This window comes from Marmota monax, unplaced genomic scaffold, assembly GCF_021218885.2.
Source record: "Marmota monax isolate L192 unplaced genomic scaffold, Marmota_monax_Labrador192_F-V1.1 WCK01_AAM20220418_F8-fsc00206, whole genome shotgun sequence".
NCBI classification, from domain to species: Eukaryota; Metazoa; Chordata; class Mammalia; order Rodentia; family Sciuridae; genus Marmota; species Marmota monax.
In genome coordinates this window covers 33,484-58,466 of record NW_026694490.1, presented here as the reverse complement: position 1 = coordinate 58,466, position 24,983 = coordinate 33,484, and the positions used below count along the sequence as shown (strand labels likewise).

The 24,983-nt window shown below is 37.4% G+C and overlaps 1 protein-coding gene across 1 annotated transcript; it reads left to right on the top strand.

Moving 5' to 3' along the window:
* The first annotated feature begins 223 nt into the window (after positions 1-223).
* Positions 224-24,334, top strand: LOC124075649 (T-complex protein 11 X-linked protein 2-like). The gene is made up of 10 exons (XM_046419202.2): positions 224-578; positions 1,048-1,185; positions 6,553-6,685; positions 10,025-10,145; positions 18,741-18,961; positions 21,518-21,654; positions 21,908-22,125; positions 22,213-22,391; positions 22,889-23,052; positions 23,945-24,334. The coding sequence occupies exons 2-10, from the start codon at positions 1,059-1,061 to the stop codon at positions 24,175-24,177; spliced, it is 1,533 nt and encodes a 510-aa protein (XP_046275158.1). The 5' UTR covers positions 224-578; positions 1,048-1,058; the 3' UTR covers positions 24,178-24,334.
* The last annotated feature ends 649 nt before the right edge of the window (positions 24,335-24,983 follow it).

Genomic DNA, 24,983 nt, shown 5'->3' with positions numbered 1-24,983 from the left:
TGTGCTGGCCCTTCACTTTAAATGACTAATGGTGACCTAAGAGAGAGGGACTTCATGAACAGCTTAAAGTGGAACAAAGAAAAATGTAATGTTCCTTTTCCTTTTTAGGTATGTAAATGGTATTTTGGGGGATGTGGGGGAGGGGATAAACGCTTTGAACATTTCCTCTCCTGTGGGGGAAGAAAAGGGTTTGGGAAGATTAATTCCAAGCTCCTGTAGGGATTCTAGCCTGCAAGGGAGGGTATGAGTCTAAAATATCTGTCTCTGTAACCTCTGCTTGTCTCCCCTTATCACCTAGGGGTGTTAGCCTGCTTGCCTTTTTGGCTCTCTGGGCTCCCAAGCATCCTGGCCCTGCTCCCCAGGCAACCCACCACCCTTTGTTTCATGTTTTGGACTCTCTTATCTAGCATCATAGGTAGGGGTGTGCTCCCTGTAGACCTCATCATCTCCATGGTTCTGTCCCACCCTCCCTGATTATCTCCCCCTCTGTCAGGACACCATGGTATATCCCAAGACCAGACAGAGAAGATTGAGAGGTCTCACTATCAGATGCACCCACCGGCCAGGACTGTGAAAAGGTGAGGGACCAGGTTCCTGGGGAATATGGGGTCTGGGGAGAGGTATCCTGCTGCCTGAGTTCAGATCACTATCCCTCTTCAGACAGATCTGATGTGGAATTTCACAAGGAAGGGGGTGTTATGGGATTAATTAAAAGTAGCCAGATTTGAGGAAGGTCTCTTTCCTAGCTTGGACTGTAGCTTGTGGTGTGCCCTCTTTCTGGGGAGGCATTGTCTGTTTCTGGGCCTTGGCTTACCTTCTGCTTGTGAAATGCTAGGTTTTCAGTAAAGACAGTCACATTAATCCCAAATTCCTCTCCTCAAGGCATGTTTGAAGAACCTAAATGTTCCTTTTAGAGGGCCTTGAAGCACTTTTCCCCTCAACTGGGAGCACCAGGGCACACAGTAGCATTTGAAGAGCCCTTTAGCTCCTTGTCCCTGGGTCAGAGCCAGATGTGATATAACTTGCCTCTTTTCTTCCTGATTCTAGATAACATCAAGATGCCAAAAATTGAAAAAGCTGTGCTCCAGAATGACCCTAGTGAAACAGAGAGTGGGGCTCATAAGCCTAAAACACCAAAGCAGAGCCAAGAAGACAATACCTTACATTTAGGTGACCACTCTCTAGGTGGGTCTAGAATAATGTTATCACTTCTTTAGGTGCTTCTTCATAGCAGTTAGGTTTAAGGTATAGGCAACCCACTGCTTATGTGCCTTTAAAGGATATAGAGGGCTTCTGCAACCTTATATTTTTCTGCCTCATTTTCCTGATAGTCCTTTTTTAAATTATTCTTTTCCTTATCTTTTCGTTCCTTCTATCTTTATGGATAGGATTTAGGCCTATGGTTGGCAAGTAAAATTAAAAGGTTTTGGTTCCAGAGAAAGAGGCCAACAAAGCATAATTATTTGTGTTTGATAAGACTTGAGAGTGATGTCGTCAGTTCAAAACATGGTAGATAGCTTTAGTATTTTTTTTTTTTTTGAAGAGGGTAAATGGTTGATCTGGAACCGAATTGCAATAATCAAAAGTATGTGGTGCTGGGGCTGGGGATGTGGCTCAAGCGGTAACACGCTTGCCTGGCATGCATAGGGTGCTGGGTTCGATCCTCAGCACCACATAAAAATAAAATAAAGATGTTGTGTCCACCAAAAACTGAAAAATAAATATTTAAAAAATTCTCTCTCTCTTTCTCTCTCTCAAAAGAAAGTATCTGGTGCTGGAATTGTGTTGTATCCTTTTCTGGAAGTGCTTTGTTGACATATAAATTATCACTACTCTGGGTAAAAATTTTTTAGGTATGTAATAACAGTATTTTCATGTAAATATTTGGATTTGAGGTCTTTTATACCTTATGTTAGGCATTTGAGGTTTTGGTTTGATAGTCCACCCTCACAAGAACTCAAATTGTAATCCTTTAATAACCTCTGTGAATCTCACTGAACATTAATCAGCAGACCTGTCCAAAGGTGACAACTTGATCTAAACTCTTGAAGATTGAAATGAAGAAAAATAAGAGTTGGAGGCCATGATGCTATTGTATTGAAATATATGTTTCTTTGGTGGGCACTTAAGGTTTCTGCTTTTAAACAGAATAATGGAATAGCATAATTCTTATTTCATAGTGCCTCTTAAATATCTAAATGTATTGATTAGATGGTATATTTTAACACATGTAGCTTTTTAATTGTTAGGGTAAAAAGGAAATGTGAGTGGATGAGACTTGTGTTGAAAAATTTTTGTTTTTCTTTGTACCAGGGATTGAACCCAGGGGTGTTTAAAAACTTGAGCCACATCCACAGTCTTTTTTATTTATTTTTATTTTTTTATCTTGCTAAGTTGCTCAGGACCTCACCATGTTGCTGAGGCTGGCCTTGAACTTTTAATCCTCCTGCCTCAGCCTCCCACGTTTGTGGGATTACAGGCATGTGCTACCAAGCCTGGCTAAAGACTATTTTTGAATGAAAAATAATGTACATAAGCAGACCATATTGGAGGCATTTTAGGATTCTTATGTGTGAGTTTTATTATATCTTGGAGACAAACAGTTCTCTCTGAACAAATTATGAATCTACATTGAAAGTGAATGAGAAAATAGTTTTATTGCATGTTTATTTTTTATACCAAGTAATAATTTTAACTACTGAATGTGCTTGCTGTATATTATTGCTGTAAGCAGTTTGTATAATAAACTTAGAACCTTGGCCTCCCTAATTTCAAACTGATCTGTGGCATGATTGCTACCATTACTGATGAAATAAGACAATAAAGATGATGTAATGAATTTTAAAAATAAAGTTGATTTAAGTCTATTTTAAGACTGATTTTATTTGTGCTTTTGGGGGTACCGAAGATACATTATATGAAATGATTTGTTTTGTTGATGGTAGGGTGTGGTATTTTTTTTTCATTATAGGCAGACACAATACCTTTATTTTATTTTTATGTGGTGCTACGGATTGAACCCAGTGCCTCCCATGCACCAGGCAAGCACTCTACCACTAAGCCACAACCCCAGCCCTGTCCTTATTCTTACTATATATTTTTCTAGATATTTAGATAAACTATAGTTGATAATCTATAAAATAATTAGCACATGTCTAATTGTTTAGTTAATATATATTTGTCTAATGGTTTTTCTTCAACAGAAAACCCATAATTATACATTTTATATGTACATTTATCTGATACTCTGCCTTTTAGTTAGATATTTGAGATAAATGTATTTTACTATAAATTTGCTTTTAAGTAAAAATACAATCTTCAAGTAGTTTCTAATTCTCAAGTTATTGTACAAACTTATAAGATGATAAACAAATATAATTCTGTCTACAGAAATATCCAAATATTTTAACTATTTTCATTGATATTTCTTATCAAAGTACAATAATTTATTTATAAATTCTAAGGTTTTCAGAAATTGTTCCAAAGTATAACTAGGAAAAATTCTAGAAAATAAAGATGCTTCAACAGAGAGAAAGCACACATTGGAGATCCTAAAAAAGAAAAAATAAATCATCTTTGAGTAAAATAAGGTCTTTATATTCTAAATTTTAATGATAAACATTTTTAAATAGAAAAATATTTATATCATTATCTAACCAGATGATATAAAAAATTAGAACGATTAAAAAAGAGATTTATATGTATCAGACTAACTATAAAAATTTTAAATGATTAATTCAAGGATATTTCAGACTATTTTCCTAATTTGATTATATGATGTGAGCTAAGATTTTTTCCATATTTTGCATGACAAAAACCTATTAAAATGTAAAGTTTATTTCTTTTAAAAAAAGGTCTTTATTGCCTAATGATTCTTGCTATTTAAGACAAAGATTAATTTTGGTAAATAAATTTACATCGTTGATTAAACACTAAGTATATTAAACTGCTAACTTAGATCCCAATTCTGACAATTATCCTTGGAGACTAAATTTGATTGATTCAAAGACACTGTTAATTCTTATATTTTGTTTTTTAGATAATTATATGAATTTGGAAAAACATTTTATTAGGACTGAGTTTCTCCAAATTAAAGTTGTATATTACTTTTGTGCAATAAAGGTTACAAACTTTAAAAAATTCATTGATAGCAAATAAGTTCTCTAGCTGGACCTATTGTCTATAAAAAATACAGTAAGATTTATATACTGCTCCCTACACTGGGAAATAACCTTAATCATACTTTTTAAAGACAATTGAGAGATACCTATTTAAATAAATAATATTCTAAAATATAAAAATATTTTGAGACCTTCTCTCAAAGAGATTGAGAGTTCTTTCTAAATTGTTAGGATAAATCCACTTATCTATATTGAAATTATAATAATCAATAAAAGGTTAATCTATTCTTATTTAAATATTTGTACTATAATATATAACTCAAACTGACGATACTATGACTTATGCCAAGCCTTTACTCAATTTTATTAAATTAAAAAAGGGGGGAATACAGGACCCCAGGGAGACATACTAGATTTTATAAAATATTTTTAATATTTTAATTTTTTTTCTTAAAATTATAATATTGAGAGTCTTAATGTTACTGAACACGATTCAGTAAATTAAATCAGATATCAAAGAAAAGTTTAAACCAGTCATCCTGATCATGACTGAGAAACCTGGCTCAGGAAGGTAAACTTTCAGCTACAGAGTTTATAGCCATGCAGCTTCACAAGCTTTTCACGTAAGTAAAAATTATAAAAAGACTTGTATGGACCCATTTCCCAGGTCCATCTTTAATGTGTCTTGCAGTATGGACTGGAAAGTCCACCCATGAAACTAGATTAATTTTCCTGACTGTAATGGTCAGTTATACCTATATATTGATTCTATGGTAAACAGACTATCTGGAAGTATCTTTTGAGAAAAAGACAGTGTTGGAATAATGGATTGTTCCGCATCTGTATGGACTATTTGGCTTAACATGATGATCTCCAGTTACATCCATTTTCCTATAAATGACACAATTTTGTTCTTTATGGGTATATAATACTCCATTTTGTATAGCATATTTTCTTCATCATCTATTGGCATATACACCTAGGGTATTGTGACTCATGCTGAAATAAACATGGGTATGCATGCATCTGAAAGTATGCTGACTTTCAGATAAACACTGAGAAGTGGTAGCTAAATCATATCACTAAGCTACAGTCCCAGCCCTATTTTTAGATTTTGAGAGGCTTCAGTAATGATTTTCATATTGGCTGTACTGATTTACATTTTCACCAACAGTATCTAGAGTTCTTTTCCCTTTCACATCCTTCCCACATTTATTGTTATTTGTATTTTTTTTGAGAGAGAGAGAGAGAATTTTTTAAATATTTATTTTTCGGTGGACACAACATCTTTATTTTATTGTTATGTGGTGCTGAGGATTGAACCCAGCGCCCCACGCATGCCAGGCGAGCGCATTACTGCTTGAGCCACATCCCCAGCCCTGTTATTTGTATTTTTGATGATTGCTGTCTGACAGAAACAAGATGAAATCTCAGTAAAGTTTGGATTTAAATTTCCTCAATGGCTAAGGAAGAACACTTTTTTTCATATAATTTTTGGACATTTTTACTTCTTCTTTTGAGAAGTATGTCTGGATCATTTGACCATTTATTGAATGTGTTGAGTTTTTAAAGTTCTTTATCTATTCTGGTTATTAGTCACCTGTCAGAATAGTAGCTGTAGGCTCTGTCAGAATTTCATTCTGTTAATTGTTTCTTTTGCCCTGCAGAAGATCTTTATTCCTTGCTACTACTACCTGAACTAAAGGAGTCCTGTTCAGGAAATTGTTGCCTGTGCTTTTATGTTGAAGTGTTTCCTTATAGAAATTGCAGAGTTTCTGATCTTATACTTTAGGTTTTTTCATCCATTTTGAATTGAATTTTGTACAGGGTGGGAGATGGGGAAGGATGAGTTTTTCTTTTGTCTGAATGTCTATACGTGGGAAAATAAAATGAACAAGTCTTATTTATTTATTTTAGAAATTTTATTGGTCTGCTGAATCCTCAGATTTGAAATTAATATTTTAAAAGCCTGTTTCAGCTTTAGAACCATCAAATAAGACCTATGGTATTTTTTATAGGGAGATTTTAACTGTCATCTTGTAGGTAGTTTCAGAGGTATGAAATGGATAGTGGGAACACAATACATTTTATAGAAATGTTTATTTTACAAGCAACAATGTATTCATTATTCCTTTGCTATATTTTGCTTATTTTGATGTTTCAAGTAGAAGGTTTTGAAAGCAGTTTCACTTTCTGTTTTTCATAATAAACTAACATCTTCTCATTCCTGATTTCTCTGAGTTTTCAGTGCTGTTGAAAGGCAGAATTCAGAAAGCCCCCAATACTGAAATGATTGAGTGAATCTGTGTAAGATTCAGTTGATGAATCTAAATTTGAAGGCTTTTCTTACTTGTCTTAATGGATCTCTGAATAAAATAGAAATTCTTTTTTGTATGGGTTCCCTTTTGATGATTGCTGTGCTTTTTTCTAGAGAGTCAACCAGAAGCACTTTCTATCACTCCTCTTACGGAGAGAGTTAATGTAGTTTCCAACCTGAGCATTGTTCATGAAATCATGGTGAACAAAGATTTATATGTGGAAGAGAAAGATTTACCTCCAAACAGGTACAGACTATTCTAATTTTTCTGTTTCATATTTCCTGTTACAGGTTCATACCATAGTGGCTTTTTGAACATTTTTGAAGCATTTTATGAATAACTTTAATGTTTGATTGTGGTGAGCCGCTTCTGCTGTTTCTGCAGACTATGGTCGCCATTACAAGATGGTGCTGGCTCTGCTGTGGTCTGTGACAAACAACTCCTTATTTGGGAGAGTTGGCGCATGGTTTTTCACCACCCTATGAGAAAGCTCCACGTGGCAGCTTCGCATTGGGGCTTGAATGCTTTATTAAGGCTGGGAGGGGCATCCGAGGGGGAGAAGAAGAAATATCAAAGGCCTGAATAAACTGCTGAAAGAAGATTCCTGAGTTGCGTCTTCCTTGCGGGCAAGGGGTCGCAACATTTGATTATGTCTTGAGTTGTATCAACAAATGAAACAGCAGATCAATCAGTATTATTATTAGTTAAAAAGGGTCAAAGTAGCTATATATATATATATATATATATATATATATATATATATATATATATAAATACCTTTATTTTATTTTTATGTGTTGCTAAGGATTGAACCCAGTGCCTCATGCATGCCAGGTGAACACTCTACCACTGGGCCAAAGCCCCAGCCCAGCATATTATATTTGAATAAGAATAAATTAGTGCTGATTACTATCAAAATGTTCATTCCAGGTTCTCAGTTAATAATGAAATATAGAATGAATTTCAGATCTTTTTAGACAGAATGGGAAGGTATAGTTTGTCTGTAGATTAAACAGGTGCAGATGAATAATCATTTTTCTTTTTTAATTTATTTTTTTAGTTGTAGTTGGACACAACACTTTTGTTTTATTTATTTATTTTTATGTGGTGCTGAGGATTGAACCCAGGACCTCATATGTGCTAGGCAAGTGCTCTATCACTGAGCCACAACCCCAGCCCTGAATAATCATTTTTCTAATAGTGGTATTCGGTACTCTTCATGTGATAAGAGATTTTACAGATCATTTCTCCTTCATAATTGACTTACTAAAGATATTAGTGAATCAGATTCAGAACCCAATTGATAAATAATACCCTTCTAAAATTAGGCTTTGGGGCTGGGGATGTGGCTCACGGTGGTAGATTGCTTGCCTGGCATAGTGAAGCCCTTGGTTCAATTCTCAGCACCAAAAAATAAAATAAAGTTAAAATAATAAAATAAAATAAACTTAGGCTTTTTTTGTTTCTTTTAAGTATGTTGATATTTCAGTGCATGATTAAGAGTCATTCAGCAAGTATGAATTGAATGCCTCTAATGGATTATTAATAGTTAAATGGGTAGATTTTTCATAAGAATCTGTATTCTATAACACTTATAATTTACCACTTTAAATGCTTCTGTTATGTTGCTACTTTAGTGAGTCTGTTAATGAAGCACCTTGGTCTGACAGTGGTTCTTTTCATCTTCACACATCTTAGATTTGTCTTGCCTGTCGCCAGCAGTGACCCAGGCCAAGCCATTTCCCTAAAATAAGTTTTCGCCAAAACACGGGTCTCCTAGCATCATCTTCATTGAATTCATTTGGAGCTTGATTTAGACTAGTACAAAAAGCAAAACTAGGAGAGTGAAGATTTGTTAAAGTAGTCAGGGACTGTGGTGGTAATGAGGTGTCAATAAATTAAGCAGGTGGAATAATATTATCCATAGCTTGAATTTCATTACTTTGTTACTAACAGCCTTCTTCAAGTGTAGTAATGCACAAAGTATACTAGAAAAAAGGCTGAAATAGAGTTTGGGGTCATCTATTATCTATAGATATTGACAACTGGTTTCACTTTGGGCTTATAAAAGAATACTAATTACAATGATAGACTCTTCGTATTCTTTTTTGTTGTTGTTTTTTAAAAAATAATATGTGTTCTTTACACCTATACAGGACAGTAGAATCTATTTTGATACATTTGTACAATAATATGCTCTTAAGGGCCTGCATTGTCATACATTCATTCAACAAACATTAAATACTTATTAGGTGGAAGGCAGTTTTTGATGGGTTAAATGGTGTCTTTGCCACCAAGAAGCTTCTCTAGGAGAGGCAGTCAATTAGTTATTGTGTAGAGTGATAAATTCTCTCATATCTAGTGTATGGAGTTTTATGTTAGTGCTTAGCTGCCTGGAGAATGTCAAAGAAAACTTTCCTGAAAAAGTAACATTTGAGTTTAATTTTGGAGTATGAATAGACACTTTTTAGATGGTCTAGGGAGAAGGACTCTTAAAAGAGAAAGAGGCTCTTCAGAGGCATAGAATGGTAGAAAACAATTATGCATTCATTGTAGTAGAATGTTACTGTTGGAGGCACAAAATTAGAAGAGGTGGCAGAATAGGATTATGAAGGATCTTAGAGACCATGTGTCCAGCTGGTGGTAGGTAGCTCCTGAAAGACTTTAAAGGACCATGACATCATGGTCAGATTTGTATCTGAAGAAAATTAATGAGTTTGGCAAGTATATGTGGCATTTTGGTAGGGGTAAGACCATGTGGGGCAGGGTAGCCATATAGGAGACTCTTGCAATAGTCCAGGTAGGAGATTGTAGTAGGTGGGGATGGATTCCAGAGATAGGTAAAGAGCAGCATCTATGGAATTTGGTGACTAAGTGGGTAAAAGGGATGAGGAGAAAGGAATTAAGAAGGACTCTGGTATATACCAGACAGATAATAGTTGATGACTTCTCACAAATTATATTGGTGTGTTAAAGGATGAACTCTGACATTTTTTCCATTTATTTTTGTATTGTTTGTATTTTTAAAATAAAAACCCATTACTTTTTACTTAAAAAGTAATGTTTTTAGGGAAAAAAGGCTTAGCTTTCTGGTTTGCAGGACCAAATATAAATAAAGAATAGTTTTGAAGCACGAAAATAATGAGCTCCTTTTTGGACTTGATGAAGTGCTTGAAAGAGCTTTCAGTGTCATAAAGAAGGAAAACCTTTCCCCATATTTCAGGCCTAAAGGAAAAAGATCATCTAGTTCAAACGTATAAGTATATGGAAATAGAAACAGCTCACATCTAGTTAGATGCAGGACTAGGGTCAGAACTCAGGGTCTAAGCCTCTAGTTCATAGTTCTTTCTACTGCAGGAAGAGAGTGTCTCTGGAACCACGAGGTGCCCTTGTGAGAGGATTTGGCCCATGCATTTGCATTTGAGACTAACTTAAGTTTCTTTAACCCTTCTCAAATCTAAACATAGTTCCTCCTTGTCTGTTGATTTAATGATGTTTTATGATTTTAAATGTTGTTTGGGAAATTATTATCCTATTTTATTTTTCTAAGTAAAGTGGAATTTGCACATTTAACCTTCCTAACAGTCTGGAAAGCAGGTTTGTGGAGACAATGTACAATGCTTTTTGGGAACATCTACATGAGCAGTTATCAAGTACTCCTCCTGACTTCTCTTGTGCCCTTGAACTTCTGAAAAAAGTTAAGGAGGTGAGTAATCAACTTCCATCCATCAGGTTTTTTTTGTTGTTATTTTTACTTTTTTGTTTATTTGCTTGTTTATTTGTACTGGAGTTTGAACCCAGGAGTAGCTTTACCACTGCACTATATCCTCAGTCCATTTTATTTTTCATTCTGAGATAGTGTTTTGCTAAATTTCTCAGGCTGGCTTTACAATCCTCCTGTCTCAGCCTTTCCAGTATCTAGGATTATAGGTGTGCACCACTGTGTGTGGTTCCTTCCTTTAGATGACTTGAAGTTCCTGAGTATCCTAGACCTTTAGATTGTTAATGGCTATTAATAATCCTAAGCAGCATACTTTCTGAACATGGGCAGTATAGAGTGGTTTCTATTTTATTTGTATGAGATGATTATGAACAGTTAGGATATTACTATAAAAACATCATATATTTGCCGCAGTCTGGCTGGGCACAATCAGGAGCCACTTGTCAAAAGAAACTAACTTTATTTTTAGAACCACACACGCCAAACAAAACAGCCTCTCAGGAAAATCCCTCAGAGCCTCAACTGCCACCACCGGCTTTCCACAAGCCTCTCTCTCCCACACAAGCTTCTCTCCACCTCCCACAATCCTCCTGCTCTTGAGGCCGATTGGCTGGGTCACGTGGGCGGAGCCAAAAAAGTCCCCCAATGAGCAGCTCCGTGGTCTGAAAGAGCAGGGAAACAGCCCAATGAGCATCACCGCAGAGGAGCCAATCAGCTAGATGTTGCTGGGGCCGAGGAGCCAATCAGTTAGATGTTGCTGGGGCCGCTGTGAGCCAATCATCAGCCGGCAGCTGGATGTTTGCTGGCAGCTGGAAGTTTGCTGGGGCCCCTTCGGCTGTGGCTCTCAACATCTCCCCCTCTCTGTTTAAACAACAAGCATGTGGCTTAGGGACCGTGTCTGTTAGGCAGTCCAATTCAACATATGGTCCTTACCCGTCATCGGATGAACTGACCTCTAGGCGTCAGCCTCCTGTCTTAGGTTGGTACCACTGCAATTGGATCATACCCGTCACTGACTACCGGTCCAGCATACAGCTATACTTGTGGATAGGCCTTTGCACCAGTGGGGGGGTGAGGTTCTTTGCCTCACCTCTGTTGGCCCCCAAATTTTAGACCATCACTAGTAGAGGAGGATGCAAAATGCCATGACATTAAGCCAATTGAGGGCTCCTTTGAAAAATTGTACCACCGGTGACATCATCAGCAAAAATACCCCAACACTACCACAAGTCGCTGCACCAACAGATAGTTCACAATGCATACAGGTGAGCTCACAATGTGTCCAGGCAAGTTCTGCAAGCAGTTCAGTGATGGCTATTGTAGAAGCTGTAGATTGGTTTTATCTTTGACTTCACCAGCACTGGGATGAAGATAGGAATTCTGGCAATAATGGCTAAAGAAAAAAAATATGTAACATTACAGAAGGCACTAAAAGAAAACAATTTTCTTAACAATTTACATTGTCTTCACCGGCACTTGGATGAAGATAGGAATTCTGGCAATAATGGCTAAAGAAAAAATTATGTAACATTACAGAAGGCACTAAAAGAAAACAATTTTCTTAACAATTTACATTATCTTTAAGAGAATTATTAAATATAATGAAAAGGAAAGGTGAAAGTAAACAAACAGATCTGTTAACCTTCTTTTTTGTTTACATATTAAAACAATCCTCAACAGTTGTTTACCCAATTTAAATTAAACCATATAAATCACGTGAAAAAAAAAATATTTGGATCCATTTTATCATGAGCGCTCATCTTATATGATATATGGACATACATACATTCAAACATATAACACAAAACACAAGTGTGCACACATAATATAATACATACAACACATAACATTATAGTAAAGGCCTTATAACTTTTTACAGGTGAAATCTCCATTGCAATGTTTAAAAACTCTATAGTCAAAAAATAGAACTGATCAGCAAAACATTAACCTAGGTCTGTATGAGCTCAAAAAACAAAATAGAACTTCATGATATGGCAAAGGGCAATAATAAAATAGATATTGAAAAAAGCATCCTGGTTCTGTTGCAGATGTAAGAATAGCCAAACTGGAGTTTTGGATATCAGTTGTTATGGATTTGAGCCAAATCATCTTCTTTTTGGTCTGTAGAAATCGCTTTAGTTAATCTTTCTGGAATCCAAATCGGCTGCTGTTCTCCCTGTGGAAACACATAAACAGACCCCCGACTCCAGACAATCACTGGGTCAGGACCTTGGTTAATCTCTCGGGAATCCAAATCGGCTGCTGTTCTCCTTGTGGAAACACACAAACAGACCCCCGACTCCAGACAATTACTGGGTCAGGACCTTTCCATTGTCCTGTTAGAATATCCTTCCAAAGTACCTTGGGCTTATGCACATTTTTTGGACACATATGCCTTTCCGCAGCACTAAGTCCTGATGAATCCAAATTTAAAAAGTTTAGAGTAAAAAGGGTTATTTTAAGTTTATCTTTGGGGAATATATACCCCTTCCCAATTCCTTCTTTTTGCTTTAATAAGTACATTTTAATAGTTTGATGAGCTCTTTCAACTATGCCTTGTCCCTGTGGATTGTATGGGATTCCTGTTATATGAGTAATGCCAAATGTTGAGCAAAATTGTTTAAAAGAGGTAGAAGTATAACCAGGGGCATTATCTGTTTTTAACTGTTTTGGAACACCCACAGTGGCAAAATTTTGTAAGCAATAAGCTATAACATCTTTAGTTTTTTCTCCGGCATGAAGGGAGCCCATCAAAAATCCAGAAGAAGTATCAACTGTAACATGCAAATATTTTAATTTTCCAAATTCTGGCAAGTGTGTGACGTCCATCTGCCAAATATGGTTAGATATCAATCCTCTAGGATTGACTCCAAGATTAACTTGTGGTAAAAAGGTCACACAATTTTGACATTGTTTTATTATTTGTCTAGCTTGTTCCTTAGTTATTTTAAAATGCTTTTGTAAAGTATTAGCATTGACATGGAACTTTTTATGAAAATTTATAGCTTCTTCTAGTGTAGAGAAAATATGTATGTCATGTGTAGTTTTATCTGCTAAATCATTGCCCAAACTAAGGGCTCCAGGCAATCCTGTATGTGCCCTGATATGTCCTATAAAGAATGGATCTTTTCTGTCCCAGATTAGACTTTGTATAGTGGAAAGCAAAGAGAAAACAGTAGAAGAAGGGGAAATCCTACCGGCATCTTCAAGAGATACTATAGCATTAACTACATACTGACTATCAGAAAATAAATTAAATACAGAATCATTAAACATCACAAAAGCTTGTAAAACTGCATTAAGCTCTACCTTTTGAGCTGATTGTTTGGGTACTAAAAATGTAAAAGTTTGATCAGGGGTAACTACTGCTGCTGTACCATTATTTGACCCATCAGTGAATATATTTGGAGCATTCATGATAGGTGTTTTTCTTGTCATTTTTGGAAAAATTACAGGATGCAATGACCAAAAAGACAATAAAGGATTAGATGGTAAGTGGTTATCAAATGAAACATTAGATTTGCACATGATTATTGCCCAAGTATTTAACTCATTAGCTAACTCATCAATTTGATTCATAGTATATGGAGTAATAATTTTATTGGGAGAAATTCCAAACACTCCCTTTGCTGCTTTTATTCCTTTGAGTATTAATTGTCCTACAGCCTCAGGATACCTAGTAAGAATAGTGTTAGGAGAATAAGATAAATGTATCCATAATAATGGACCTTCTTGCCAAAATACTCCTGTAGGAATATTTTTTATTGGTAGTACAATAAATAATAAAGGCAAACATATCAATTCTATCCAAATGCATATTTTCCATATATGTTTCAATGATTTTTAATGCCTTTCTTGCTTCAGGCGTTAACATTTGGGGTGAATTTGTATCTGATGGACCTTTTAGGATATCAAATAAAGGTCCTAACTCTCCTGTTGGTATACCTAAATAAGGCCTTATCCAATTTATGTCTCCTAATAACTTTTGAAAGTCATTAAGTGATTTGAGTTGATCTACTCGTATTTGAATTTTTGGTGGACGGACCATGGTTGAGGATAATAGAACTCCTAAATAATTAATTGGAAAATTTAATTGTACTTTATCTATTGCTATCTCTAGATTATAATTTTTTAATAAGTTTGTAAGTGTGGCATAACATTCTAGCAATGTGTTTTTATCTTTGTGTGCTAATAATACATCATCCATATAGTGAAATATTTGTAGTTCAGGATTTTGATTTCTAAGTGGCTGGATTACTTTGTTAACATAAATTTGACACATAGTTGGGCTGTTAGCCATCCCTTGAGGGAGTACTTTCCATTCATATCTCTGATCAGGACCTTCATGATTCAGTGCAGGGATAGTAAATGCAAAACGTGGACTATCCTCAGGATGAATTGGAATTGAAAAAAAACAATCTTTAATATCTATAACTAAAACATACCAGGTTTTTGGCAAAGCAGACAACTGAGGAATCCCTGATTGAGCAGGTCCCATAATAACCATCTCATTATTAATGGCTCTTAAATCTTGCAATAATCTCCATTTACCAGATTTCTTTTTGATGACAAAAATGGGAGTATTATGGGGAGATACAGAAGGTTGTATATGTCCTTCTGCTAATTGTTGTTTGACCAGGTCATGGGCTGCTTGTATCTTTTCTTTAGTCAGGGGCCACTGAGGAACCCATACTGGTCTTTCTGATTTCCAAGTAATTTTTATTGTCTCAGTGGCCCTTTCTGAAAATCCAACCCATGTCTGTCTGTTCCTTGATCTATTTGTATTGGTGCTGCTATACCTTGTTCTTGTTTTTCTAATCTTTTTCCTTTCCTAAAACCTTGTCTAGTCATAATAGTGGGTGCATTTTGGTTGATGTTATTTGTTAATGTCAAACCTAATTGATCTAGGACATCTCGTCCCCATAAATTTATAGGAAGATGATCCAATACATATGGCTGTATAGTTCCTTCACATCCTTCAGGATCCTTCCAATCTAATACCATTGCACTTCTATGGGGATTAGTCGCCACTCCTAGGCCTCGAAGCGTTTGAGTGGCTTGTTGTAATGGCCAATGTTTTGGCCATTCTTGACGAGAGATGATGCTAAGGTCTGCACCTGTATACAGTAGCCCATTAAATTCATGTCCTTGAATATTTAGTTTTAGCATGGGGCGAGAATCTAAATTTAAAGAAAGCATAGCCCAATCTACACCTGTGGAGCCTAATACCTTGGAACCTCTTTCTACAGTGCGACTGGAAAATTTATCATGTAGGCTGGGTATTATTAGTAACTGTGCTATTCTATCTCCTGGTGAAATTACTGATATACCCTTTGGAGAACTGGCTATAATTTTTATTTCACCTTCATAATCAGGATCAATTACCCCAGGACTTATCATAAGTCCTTTTAGAGTAGAAGAGCTGCATCCCAATAATAAGCCTACTGTTCCTTTGGGAAGAGGTCCTTTCACCCCTGTGGGAATGATTTGAACTCCCATCTCTGGAGTTAGTACTGCTCTGGCGGAGGCGCAGATGTCCAACCCTGCACTCCCTCTGGTTTGTCTGATGAGGGATCTGATGGACAATGTGTCCTGGGCACTACCCTGATGGGGTTGCTGGGTTCCTCCAGTGCTCCGTATATTTGTGGTTTTGGGCCCCGGAGCATTGGGCCCCCCTGTCCATTTTTTGGCAATGGAGCCCGATGCCTTTCTCCACGATATCGTGGATAAACACCTGGTCCTTGTTCGTTTTTTGATAATGGAGTACCCTCTATGGTGGTTTGAGAACGGCATTAATTAGCCCAATGTCTCCCTCTACGGCATCGTGGGCAAATACCTGGTATTCTACTCCTTTGATACCTAGTTTTGTTAAACCCTCCTCCAATGGGGCAATTCCTTTTAAAATGTCCTGTTTGTTCACAATTGTAGCATGTTCTTGGCCTGGCATCTAAAGCCTGTTTTACTGCAGCTGCCACAATTTGCCCTTGTTCATTAATGTCTCTGGCATCTAAAGCCTGTTTTACTGCAGCTGCCACGACTTGCTCTTGTTCATTAATGTCTCTACATAATTTAATATATGTGTTTAAATCTTCATGTTTCCATGGTCTAATGATATCTCTGCACCAACGATTCGCTTGCTCATAAGCCAGGTGTTTTAGTAATGGCATTGCTTGTTCTGTATTCCCAAAAACTCTGGTAGCTGTTTGAATAAGCCTATCTACAAATTCAGCATAAGGTTCATTAGCTCCTTGTATTACCTTAGATAATTGACCTTGTAAACCTCCATGTCCTTGTAAAGTCTTCCATGCCTTAATTTCATCTGCAGCAATTTGTGCGTATACGCCAGGATCATATGCAATTTGTTGCTGCTGATCCTCATAAGGTCCCTTTCCTAACAACATATCTAGATTTCTCTGAGGATAACCAGCTGCTGCATTTCGCCTAGCCGTCTCCTTGCAAAATTCCTCATTGGCAACCTTCCATAACAGGTATTGTCCTCCAGTTAGCACAGCTTTACACATATTAGCCCAATCTGCTGGCGTCATGTTCAAGTTGTTAATGGATTCGACCATGCTTACAGTGAAGGGTGCTTGAGGACCATAGGTTGTTACAGCCTCTTTTAGCTGCTTCACTGTTTTGAAATTTAAAACTTGGTAAAATCGCTGCCCTCCTGCCTCAAATACAGGGCATGTTAATATTTGAGATCTTGTCTCAGGATCCCAACTATCAACTGCGGGGGTTGGGGGCCTCCCAGCATATGGAGGTGGCGCTGTTGGTTGGACACTTACGCCCTCTGGTGATAGAAAGGTGTTAGTAGCAGTCTCCTGTTGTAACTTTCCCCCTGATGGCTTTTTCTGTTTTACACTTTCTTTCTCTGTCTGACTAGCTTGAGAGGCCTTCTCTTTTACTTGAAACTTTTCCTCTGTCTGACTAACTTGAGAGACCTTCTCTTTTACTTGAATCATTATGTCTTCTCCTTCCTCTACCATTGTCTGAACTGAAGGCTTTGGACTAAGCAAACAAGATATGAACGTCCACAATGGCAGTGTGCCAACTGGCAGAGTCCCTGGGCTTTTCTTTTCTATTCTTTTTAAATCTTCACCATGATGGTTCCATTGTGATATATTTAACAACTCCTCCTTAAAAAGCCATGGGCTACATTTTTGTATTGTATCAACGTATGCCCTGATTGTTCTTGATTTTACTGAGATGCCTCCTTCCTCTAACAATTTACTTAACACTCTTTCAGTTTGTTTTTTACTAATTTCTGATCCCATATTTCTACTATAATACAACCCAACAAGATGACGCCAAACAAAACCGAGCCAGAATGAAATAAAAAGGGAACAACAAAAAGTCATTATAGCCTTTCTATCCTCCTGACATGTGCATCCGTCCTTTCTCCCTATCTGTTCCTCAGACGTAAATAGTTTTTCCTCAGATGTGAGCGGTTTTTCTTCCGTCTCACTCATCTCCAGGGACAGGCAACTTAAAACAAAAGTGAAGCAAAATAAAAGAGGAATCTTAAAATGGCTACCCATCCTCTCGCCCTGCCCTCAGGGGCGAGCAGTTTCACTTACCCTCAGTCGCTCCCCGTGCGAGCCACCAAATGCCGCAGTCTGGCTGGGCACAATCAGGAGCCACTTGTCAAAAGAAACTAACTTTATTTTTAGAACCACACACGCCAAACAAAACAGCCTCTCAGGAAAAACCCTCAGAGCCTCAACTGCCACCACCGGCTTTCCACAAGCCTCTCTCTCCCACACAAGCTTCTCTCCACCTCCCACAATCCTCCTGCTCTTGAGGCCGATTGGCTGGGTCACGTGGGCGGAGCCAAAAAAGTCCCCCAATGAGCAGCTCCGTGGTCTGAAAGAGCAGGGAAACAGCCCAATGAGCATCACCGCAGAGGAGCCAATCAGCTAGATGTTGCTGGGGCCGAGGAGCCAATCAGCTAGATGTTGCTGGGGCCGCTGTGAGCCAATCATCAGCCGGCAGCTGGAAGTTTGCTGGCAGCTGGAAGTTTGCTGGGGCCCCTTCGGCTGTGGCTCTCAACATATATTTTCAATTAAATAAATTTTTACTGAACTCTTACTATGTTTTATGTGCTTCAGAAACACAGAGATGAGTAAGAATACCTTTATTCACAGGGGACTTGTACTTTTGAGTCAAAAGGCTATTTGAAGTGAACCTTAAAGGATCCTTTGGTTATTCCATCCTTGTGTTTTGGAGTAAAACAACCTAAAATATCATTATCCTTTATTAAGAATACTTTATCACTTTGTTGTGGTGTGAATTTTGTATTTCTCATATCCTTCACTTTCTTTTTATCATACCCTTACTTTTGTTCCTATCTTTATCTCATTCTGCCTTGAAAATAATAACTGCTACTATAAATAACCCAATGAAGCCTTGCACTGTAATTGCACCCTAAACAGAGTGAAACAATACTAAGAAATTTAGAGATCCACGTTCCTGACCCCCTAAAAATATGGTCAGACATTTGGCCTAAAAGCTTTGTTCACTAAAGAAAGTTCATGATTTTAAAGAGAATTTGTTTCTTTGATTTCCTTTTCTGGGCAGATCTTGCTATCACTGCTATTACCACGCCAGAATCGTTTAAGAAATGAGATTGAAAAAGCTCTGGACATGGATCTCCTCAAACAGGAAACAGAGCGTGGAGCCCTGAATGTTTATCATCTCTCCAAATTTATTCTCGATTTGATGAGCCTGCTATGTGCACCAGTTCGAGATGAAGCAGTGCAGAATCTAAAGAGCATAACAGATCCAGTACAATTGCTTAGGTGAGAATCTAGACATGCTGTCTCAGTCTGTTTTCTGTCGGAGTCCAGCTCCAACAGGGGGTCTCAGGAGATGAATGGATGGTGAGGAGTCTGCGAAAGCGGGGTGGAGAAACAACACAGACACCAAAGTGAAGATGTTGATCCCAATCTTTACTTGTGAAGTTGATCATATATACTTTTCATTTTGGCAGGCTCACAGTACTTTGTGGTTACAAAACAGGAATCATTATTCAAAGAAACAAAATATTACGTAGCTACAATTAGAATAGAAGAATGTATCTTGGCTTATGCATAAGCAAGCATTTGTACTTTCATTTCGAGTTTTGCTTTGAGCTGTTTCTGCTTAGTTAACTTTTAATAATAGTTAGAAATGTCCCAAACTATTGGCCTATACCTTGACTATTCTTTCTTGACTTACTGACTGGAACCGGTGCCATGGTTACGGCAAGTGGTTGACTTTTATTAATTTTAATCAAACAAAAGTAAGAGCACAAACCATTGTGCACCGGAACAAGAACAAGTTGCCCAGTACTAAGCACTAATCTGTCTTCTTAACATTAATTTTTCTTCTCTAGATTTTAATTTAATTTCTCAAAAACTTCCTTGACAGGAATACAGGAAGTTTTTCATTAGACATTAACAATTTACGCTCCACAGCTGAATCATTGCATTTAGAGCAAACAGATCTATTCTTTAGAAGTAGTTGCATTAATTGGGAAAGTCATGTTTTTTCCTCCATACTTAATGGTCATATGAGAAGTCGCAACTATACTTATTAAAGGAATACAAAAACAAATCATCCCATTCCCAGAAACATACTGCGCTCCTCCAGAGGATGGATGCCTTGCGCCATCCACCTCAGTAGGGCCTTGCCATTGCCTGAGTCAGGGGAGGGGCGCAGCAGTTTTCTATAACTATTATGTGTAATACCACAGACTGGATAATTTACAAAGAAAATAATTTTATTTTGCCTCATGCTTGGAGGCCCAATGCTAATAAGCCCCATATGTTGATAGCCTTGTTGCCGGCACAGACCAAAGGTGGCATAGGTATCACATTGTGAGTGAGAGATTATGTGTCCTGCCTCTCTTTTTCCTTTTTTTTGGAGGGGGGAGCCGGGTACTGGGATTGAACTCTGGGGCATATTCCCAGCCCTATTTTGTATTTTTTTTTTTTAGAAGCAAGGTCTTACTGAGTTGCTTAGTGTAAGGCTGTTTTATTTTCACAATCCACCTGCCTCAGCCTTACAAGCTGCTGAGATTACAGGTGTGTGCCATTACGCCTGGTTCTTTTTCTTATGAAACCACTAATATTCATTTATGGGGTTTTCACTCTGATAACCTTATATAATCCTAATCACCTATCAAAGGCCTCACCTATAAACACCATAGTTGGATTGTTTCCACCCTCTTAATACCTCAAAATGGTATTAAAATTTCACATGAGTTTTAGAGGAGGCAAACCATATTCAAATCATAGCATGTACTGTTCCTGAAGTCTAGTCTAGATACCGTGCCAGAAAACTATGAGCCAGATACTATGATATAACTCCTGTCTTGTTTAGCTCTTCTGTTCTGAAGACCTGACTAACATCTCTTTTCTTCCTGGACTGTTGAAATTTATTTTACAATGATAATCTCTCATGATTCCTTTCATAATCTTTACAACATTTAAGGCCCCATTTATGGCATGAAAACTTAATGTGATACTGTTAAAACATTAAAGTACAGTAATTATTATATCTATAGATTTCAAACCACTCTTTCCCAGATGTTCTCCTGTTTGTCTAACCAAAATTCTATGAGGGAACAGGAATGAAGGTTATTCTTGTTTCTTAGATAGAAGAACCCAAACCTAGAAAAGCAAAATGATTTGCCCACTGGGTTAGAAATTTAACAACCTACATTCCAAATATCCACATATAGTTGTTAGCATTTTGGTGATATTCTTCCTCCCTTTTTCTAAAGTGATGGTGTAGCTACAGTGCAATGAATTCAGGCTGGTAGCTAAGAGGTCAAATATATCTGTTCTTATCTCTGCCACCAATTCAGTTTGTGGCCTTAGGTCCCTGGCCAGTGCCTTTGTGTCTTAGTCTGTTGTATGTTGCTGTAATAGAATATCTGAGGATGGGTAATTTATAAATAAAAGAGATTTATTTCTTACAGTACTTGAGGCTAGAAAGTCTACAAGTGAGGGACTGCATCAGTTGATGGTAGAAGACATCAAATGGCCAGAGAGAACTGGAGATCAAACTCAGAGCCTCAACCCTTTGTATAATCAGTATTAATCCTTTCATGAGGGTGAAGCCCTCATAAGCAAATCACCTTCCAGTAGGCTCCATTTCCAACACTGTTGCATTGGGTATTAAGTTTTCAACACAGGCTTTTTTGGGGACACACTCAAACCATACCAAATTATAAACTGTAATAGGACCATTGTCTTAAAGGCTTCACCTAACTCTAAGTACTATGACTATATGATTCTTTGTTTGAGTCCCACCTCTCCATACTAGAATTTCTTTTCATGGTGTAAATATTCTTTTTCTCTCTATGACAGGGGCATCTTCCATGTTCTGGGCCTGATGAAGATGGACATGGTAAACTACACTATACAGAGCCTTCGACCCTACATCCAGGAACATTCGGTCCAGTATGAACGAGCTAAATTTCAGGAACTCCTTGATAAACAGCCCAGTATGTTAAAAATTTAAGAGCAGGAGTGGGGAAAATTTGACACTGGGCTTGCTTTCTTACAGTGATTTTCTGTTCTTTTGCTTTGTTTTTTTAAATAGAAAATTTCTTCCTTAGGGAAGAAGTAGGGATAAAGATCATTTCTCTAAATCAGAAAGACCTACAAAATCACTTCTTTATTTACCAAGACTATATTTCAAAATCTTAATCTTCAAGCCTTGGAGTTTGAAATTATATATTCCCTTCTCTTTCATAGATCTTCTCAATTATACCACAAAATGGCTAACCAAAGCAGCCATAGACCTCACTACACCATTTCCAAGTTCTGACTCTCCCAGCTTCTCCTCCAGCATAGAATATTCATCTCCAGATCAGGAACCTAACAACCCAGAGATTCCCAGTCTCACAATGGTGCTATACCAGGGGTACTTGAACCTCCTTCTCTGGGGTCATGGAAATGAAGAATTCCCTGAGGTAGGATTCTGTGTTGGGTTGTTGTCTTGTTATTTTGTAGTCTGTGCCTCCTTTTACTGACAGCTTGTTTTTATTCTACCTCACCAGACTCTGCTGGTGGACAGGATCCGGCTCCGGGAGATGGAGTCCAAATTGCACTGCTTAACTATCCTGGCCTCAGTCTTGGTGGCAAGAAGTTTCTCTGGCAGTGTTTTATTCAGCTCACCTGAATTTGTAGATAAAATAAAATATATAACTAAGGCCTTAACTGAAGAATTTAACTCCAGGTATGTTACATAGATCTTTCTTAAGTAGAAAATAATGGGGGCATTTGGGACACAGGTAGACAATATAATATTATTCATTGCAAACCACACAGAGCAGAGGCTTTTGGGGACCATCTCCAAAGATAGTCGGAGTTTTTGATAAGCCATATTGAAACTTGGGATAGAAAACATTTCTTATTGTATTTGCTATTTAATTGGGTAAGTTGGAAAACAGCCATGGAAAATATCCAAGAAAATCTTAATACAGATTTAAAGTTTACAAGACTAAGAATATTGAGTGGATCCAAGAATGGAAACAACCCTTGTTTCCTTTGAAGATGGAGTATGGTATTGTATGTATGAATTAGCTGATATCTTGAAGGTAACAACAAAAGTATTTCATCTGCTGGAGGTAGAGAAACAGAATTCTTCCTTGAGTGGCTTAGCCGCTGCTATGGGGCTTTCTGGGCTTTGCTCTTATGCTAGGGCTGCTCTGTTTTCTATCCTTCATTATCTAGGCCTGAAGAGACTATGCAGAATGTGAGTGAACAGGTATCTGAGGAAATTCATAAAGGTCTTAAGAACATGGGCCTCACTGCTGTGAGTAGTGAAAATACAGCATCTCTTATAGGCCAACTCCAGAACATTGCCAAGAAAGGGAATTGCATTCGTTGCATCATTGGTAAGAGTTCCTGTGATAATTGTGGGGAAGAGTGGTGATAATATGTGGGGTGGATAGGTAAATTTGACTGGGGAATGGAACAACATGATAATTTAGGAAGTATTTTAGCTTTAGCTTTCCTCATCTATAATGTGCAGGGTTGAAATGGACTTCTTTCAATATGAAAAGTGAATATATGGTTTTAGGTTGGATCTACACCCAATTTAACTCAAAGGGGTGATCTATTATCCCACCAACCCTATTAAGTCATCCTGATAATTCTCTAACTATAGCCCAAGATCTATGTTGGAAAACCCTGTCTCTATCCCATGCTTTAAGTTACCATGTGGGACCCTACTGTCTTCCATGAGATTGATAGTGAGGCTGTAGACAATGTGCAACTGTGGAATGGAAACAATTAACTCGGCCAGTTTGCTTTGAACTGCAATATCTTATCATAGTTTGGTTTCTGTATTATGGTCTGAACTTCCTGCACTGACTTTAACGTGGACTTTAACTTTGGAGTTTCAGGTATGATGTCTAGAATCTTTTTGTTAGGTCAAATGTGCACTATGATCTCACATATAGATATCTAAAGTAATCTTATGAACAGACAGAAATTTATTAGTTCACTTTTTTTATGGTACTGGGGATCAAACCCAAGTTCCTGCACATGCTAGGCAAACACTCTACCACTGAGAAAGGCCCTCACTGTGTTTTGATCATGCTTTATCTTTGAAAGCTTGATGGCATTCCCTCTTCAAATCATAGCTTACAGAAATCTCATTATATGGTTCATGCAAATGAGCAGATAGGTTGGTTAATAACTCAGTTAATTTAAAACTCTGGTGATCAGAGAGTGCATTATAAATTTTCATTCCTCTTTTTATTGTTTTTTTTCCCCTGCTCACAGAACAGAGGATCCGTTTGTTTCTGAAATGCTGTTTGGTTCGTGGCATGCAGGAGTCTTTGCTAGACTTTCCTGGAGGCCTTATTTTCATTGAGGGGGAGTTGGCAGAACTGGGTTGGAAGTTTATCACTCTGATGCATCACAATCAGCAGGTATTTAGCCTGTACTATACTGAGATCCTAAATAATGTCATCCTTCCTGCTCAGGCACAAGAAACAGAAGTAGAGCCTATCTAATTGTGCTGGACCCAGCCATGGCAACAGGGACCCAGAAGAGAGGGTTCAGCATGTTCCTGGAATAACATCACCTATGGCCAACAAAGCAGGCAGCTCTCTCCCTTACTACAGCTGCAAGGGTCAAGTATATAAACACCAATTGGCCCTTAAATACCACCTTCCCTTAATAAATTTATGAGCTACAAGAAACCTCAATTCCTTCTGTGAAACATCTGAAGTCAGGTGTTATGTTCTCATTTCCTTATTAGCTAAGAAATGGTGGGCCCAAAATTCTCCTTCACTGGCTAATCACTCCTAATATTCTGGTTTGAGCAGGCATCGTAATGTCAGATGCTAGCATTTTTTTTTTTTTAGTGGAAAATCATTTCCCTGAGGGCTGTGCAAACTGTGGGATTAACCAGAGTGTGATATAAGGTCTCCTGGAAGTCAGAAATTTTACTGAATTACAGGTTAAGATAGAATGTAGAGGGCTGGGGTTGTGGCTCAGTGGTAGAGCACTCACCTAACATGTGTGAGGACCTGGGTTCGATCCTCAGCACCACATAAAATTAAATTTAAAAAATAAAGATAAAAAGAGAATGTAGAACCACATTTCTGATATAAATTTTCCATATTTTAATTAAATAATTAATTATTTTGGTACCAAGGATGAAACCAGGGACACTTAACCACTAAGCCACATCCCCAGCCCTTGCCCTTTTTTATTTATTTTATTTTTTTAAAATTTTGAGACAGGGTCTTGCTAAATTGCTTAGGGCCTCGCTGAGTTTCCGAGGCTGGCTTTGAACTTGCAGTCCTCCTGCTTC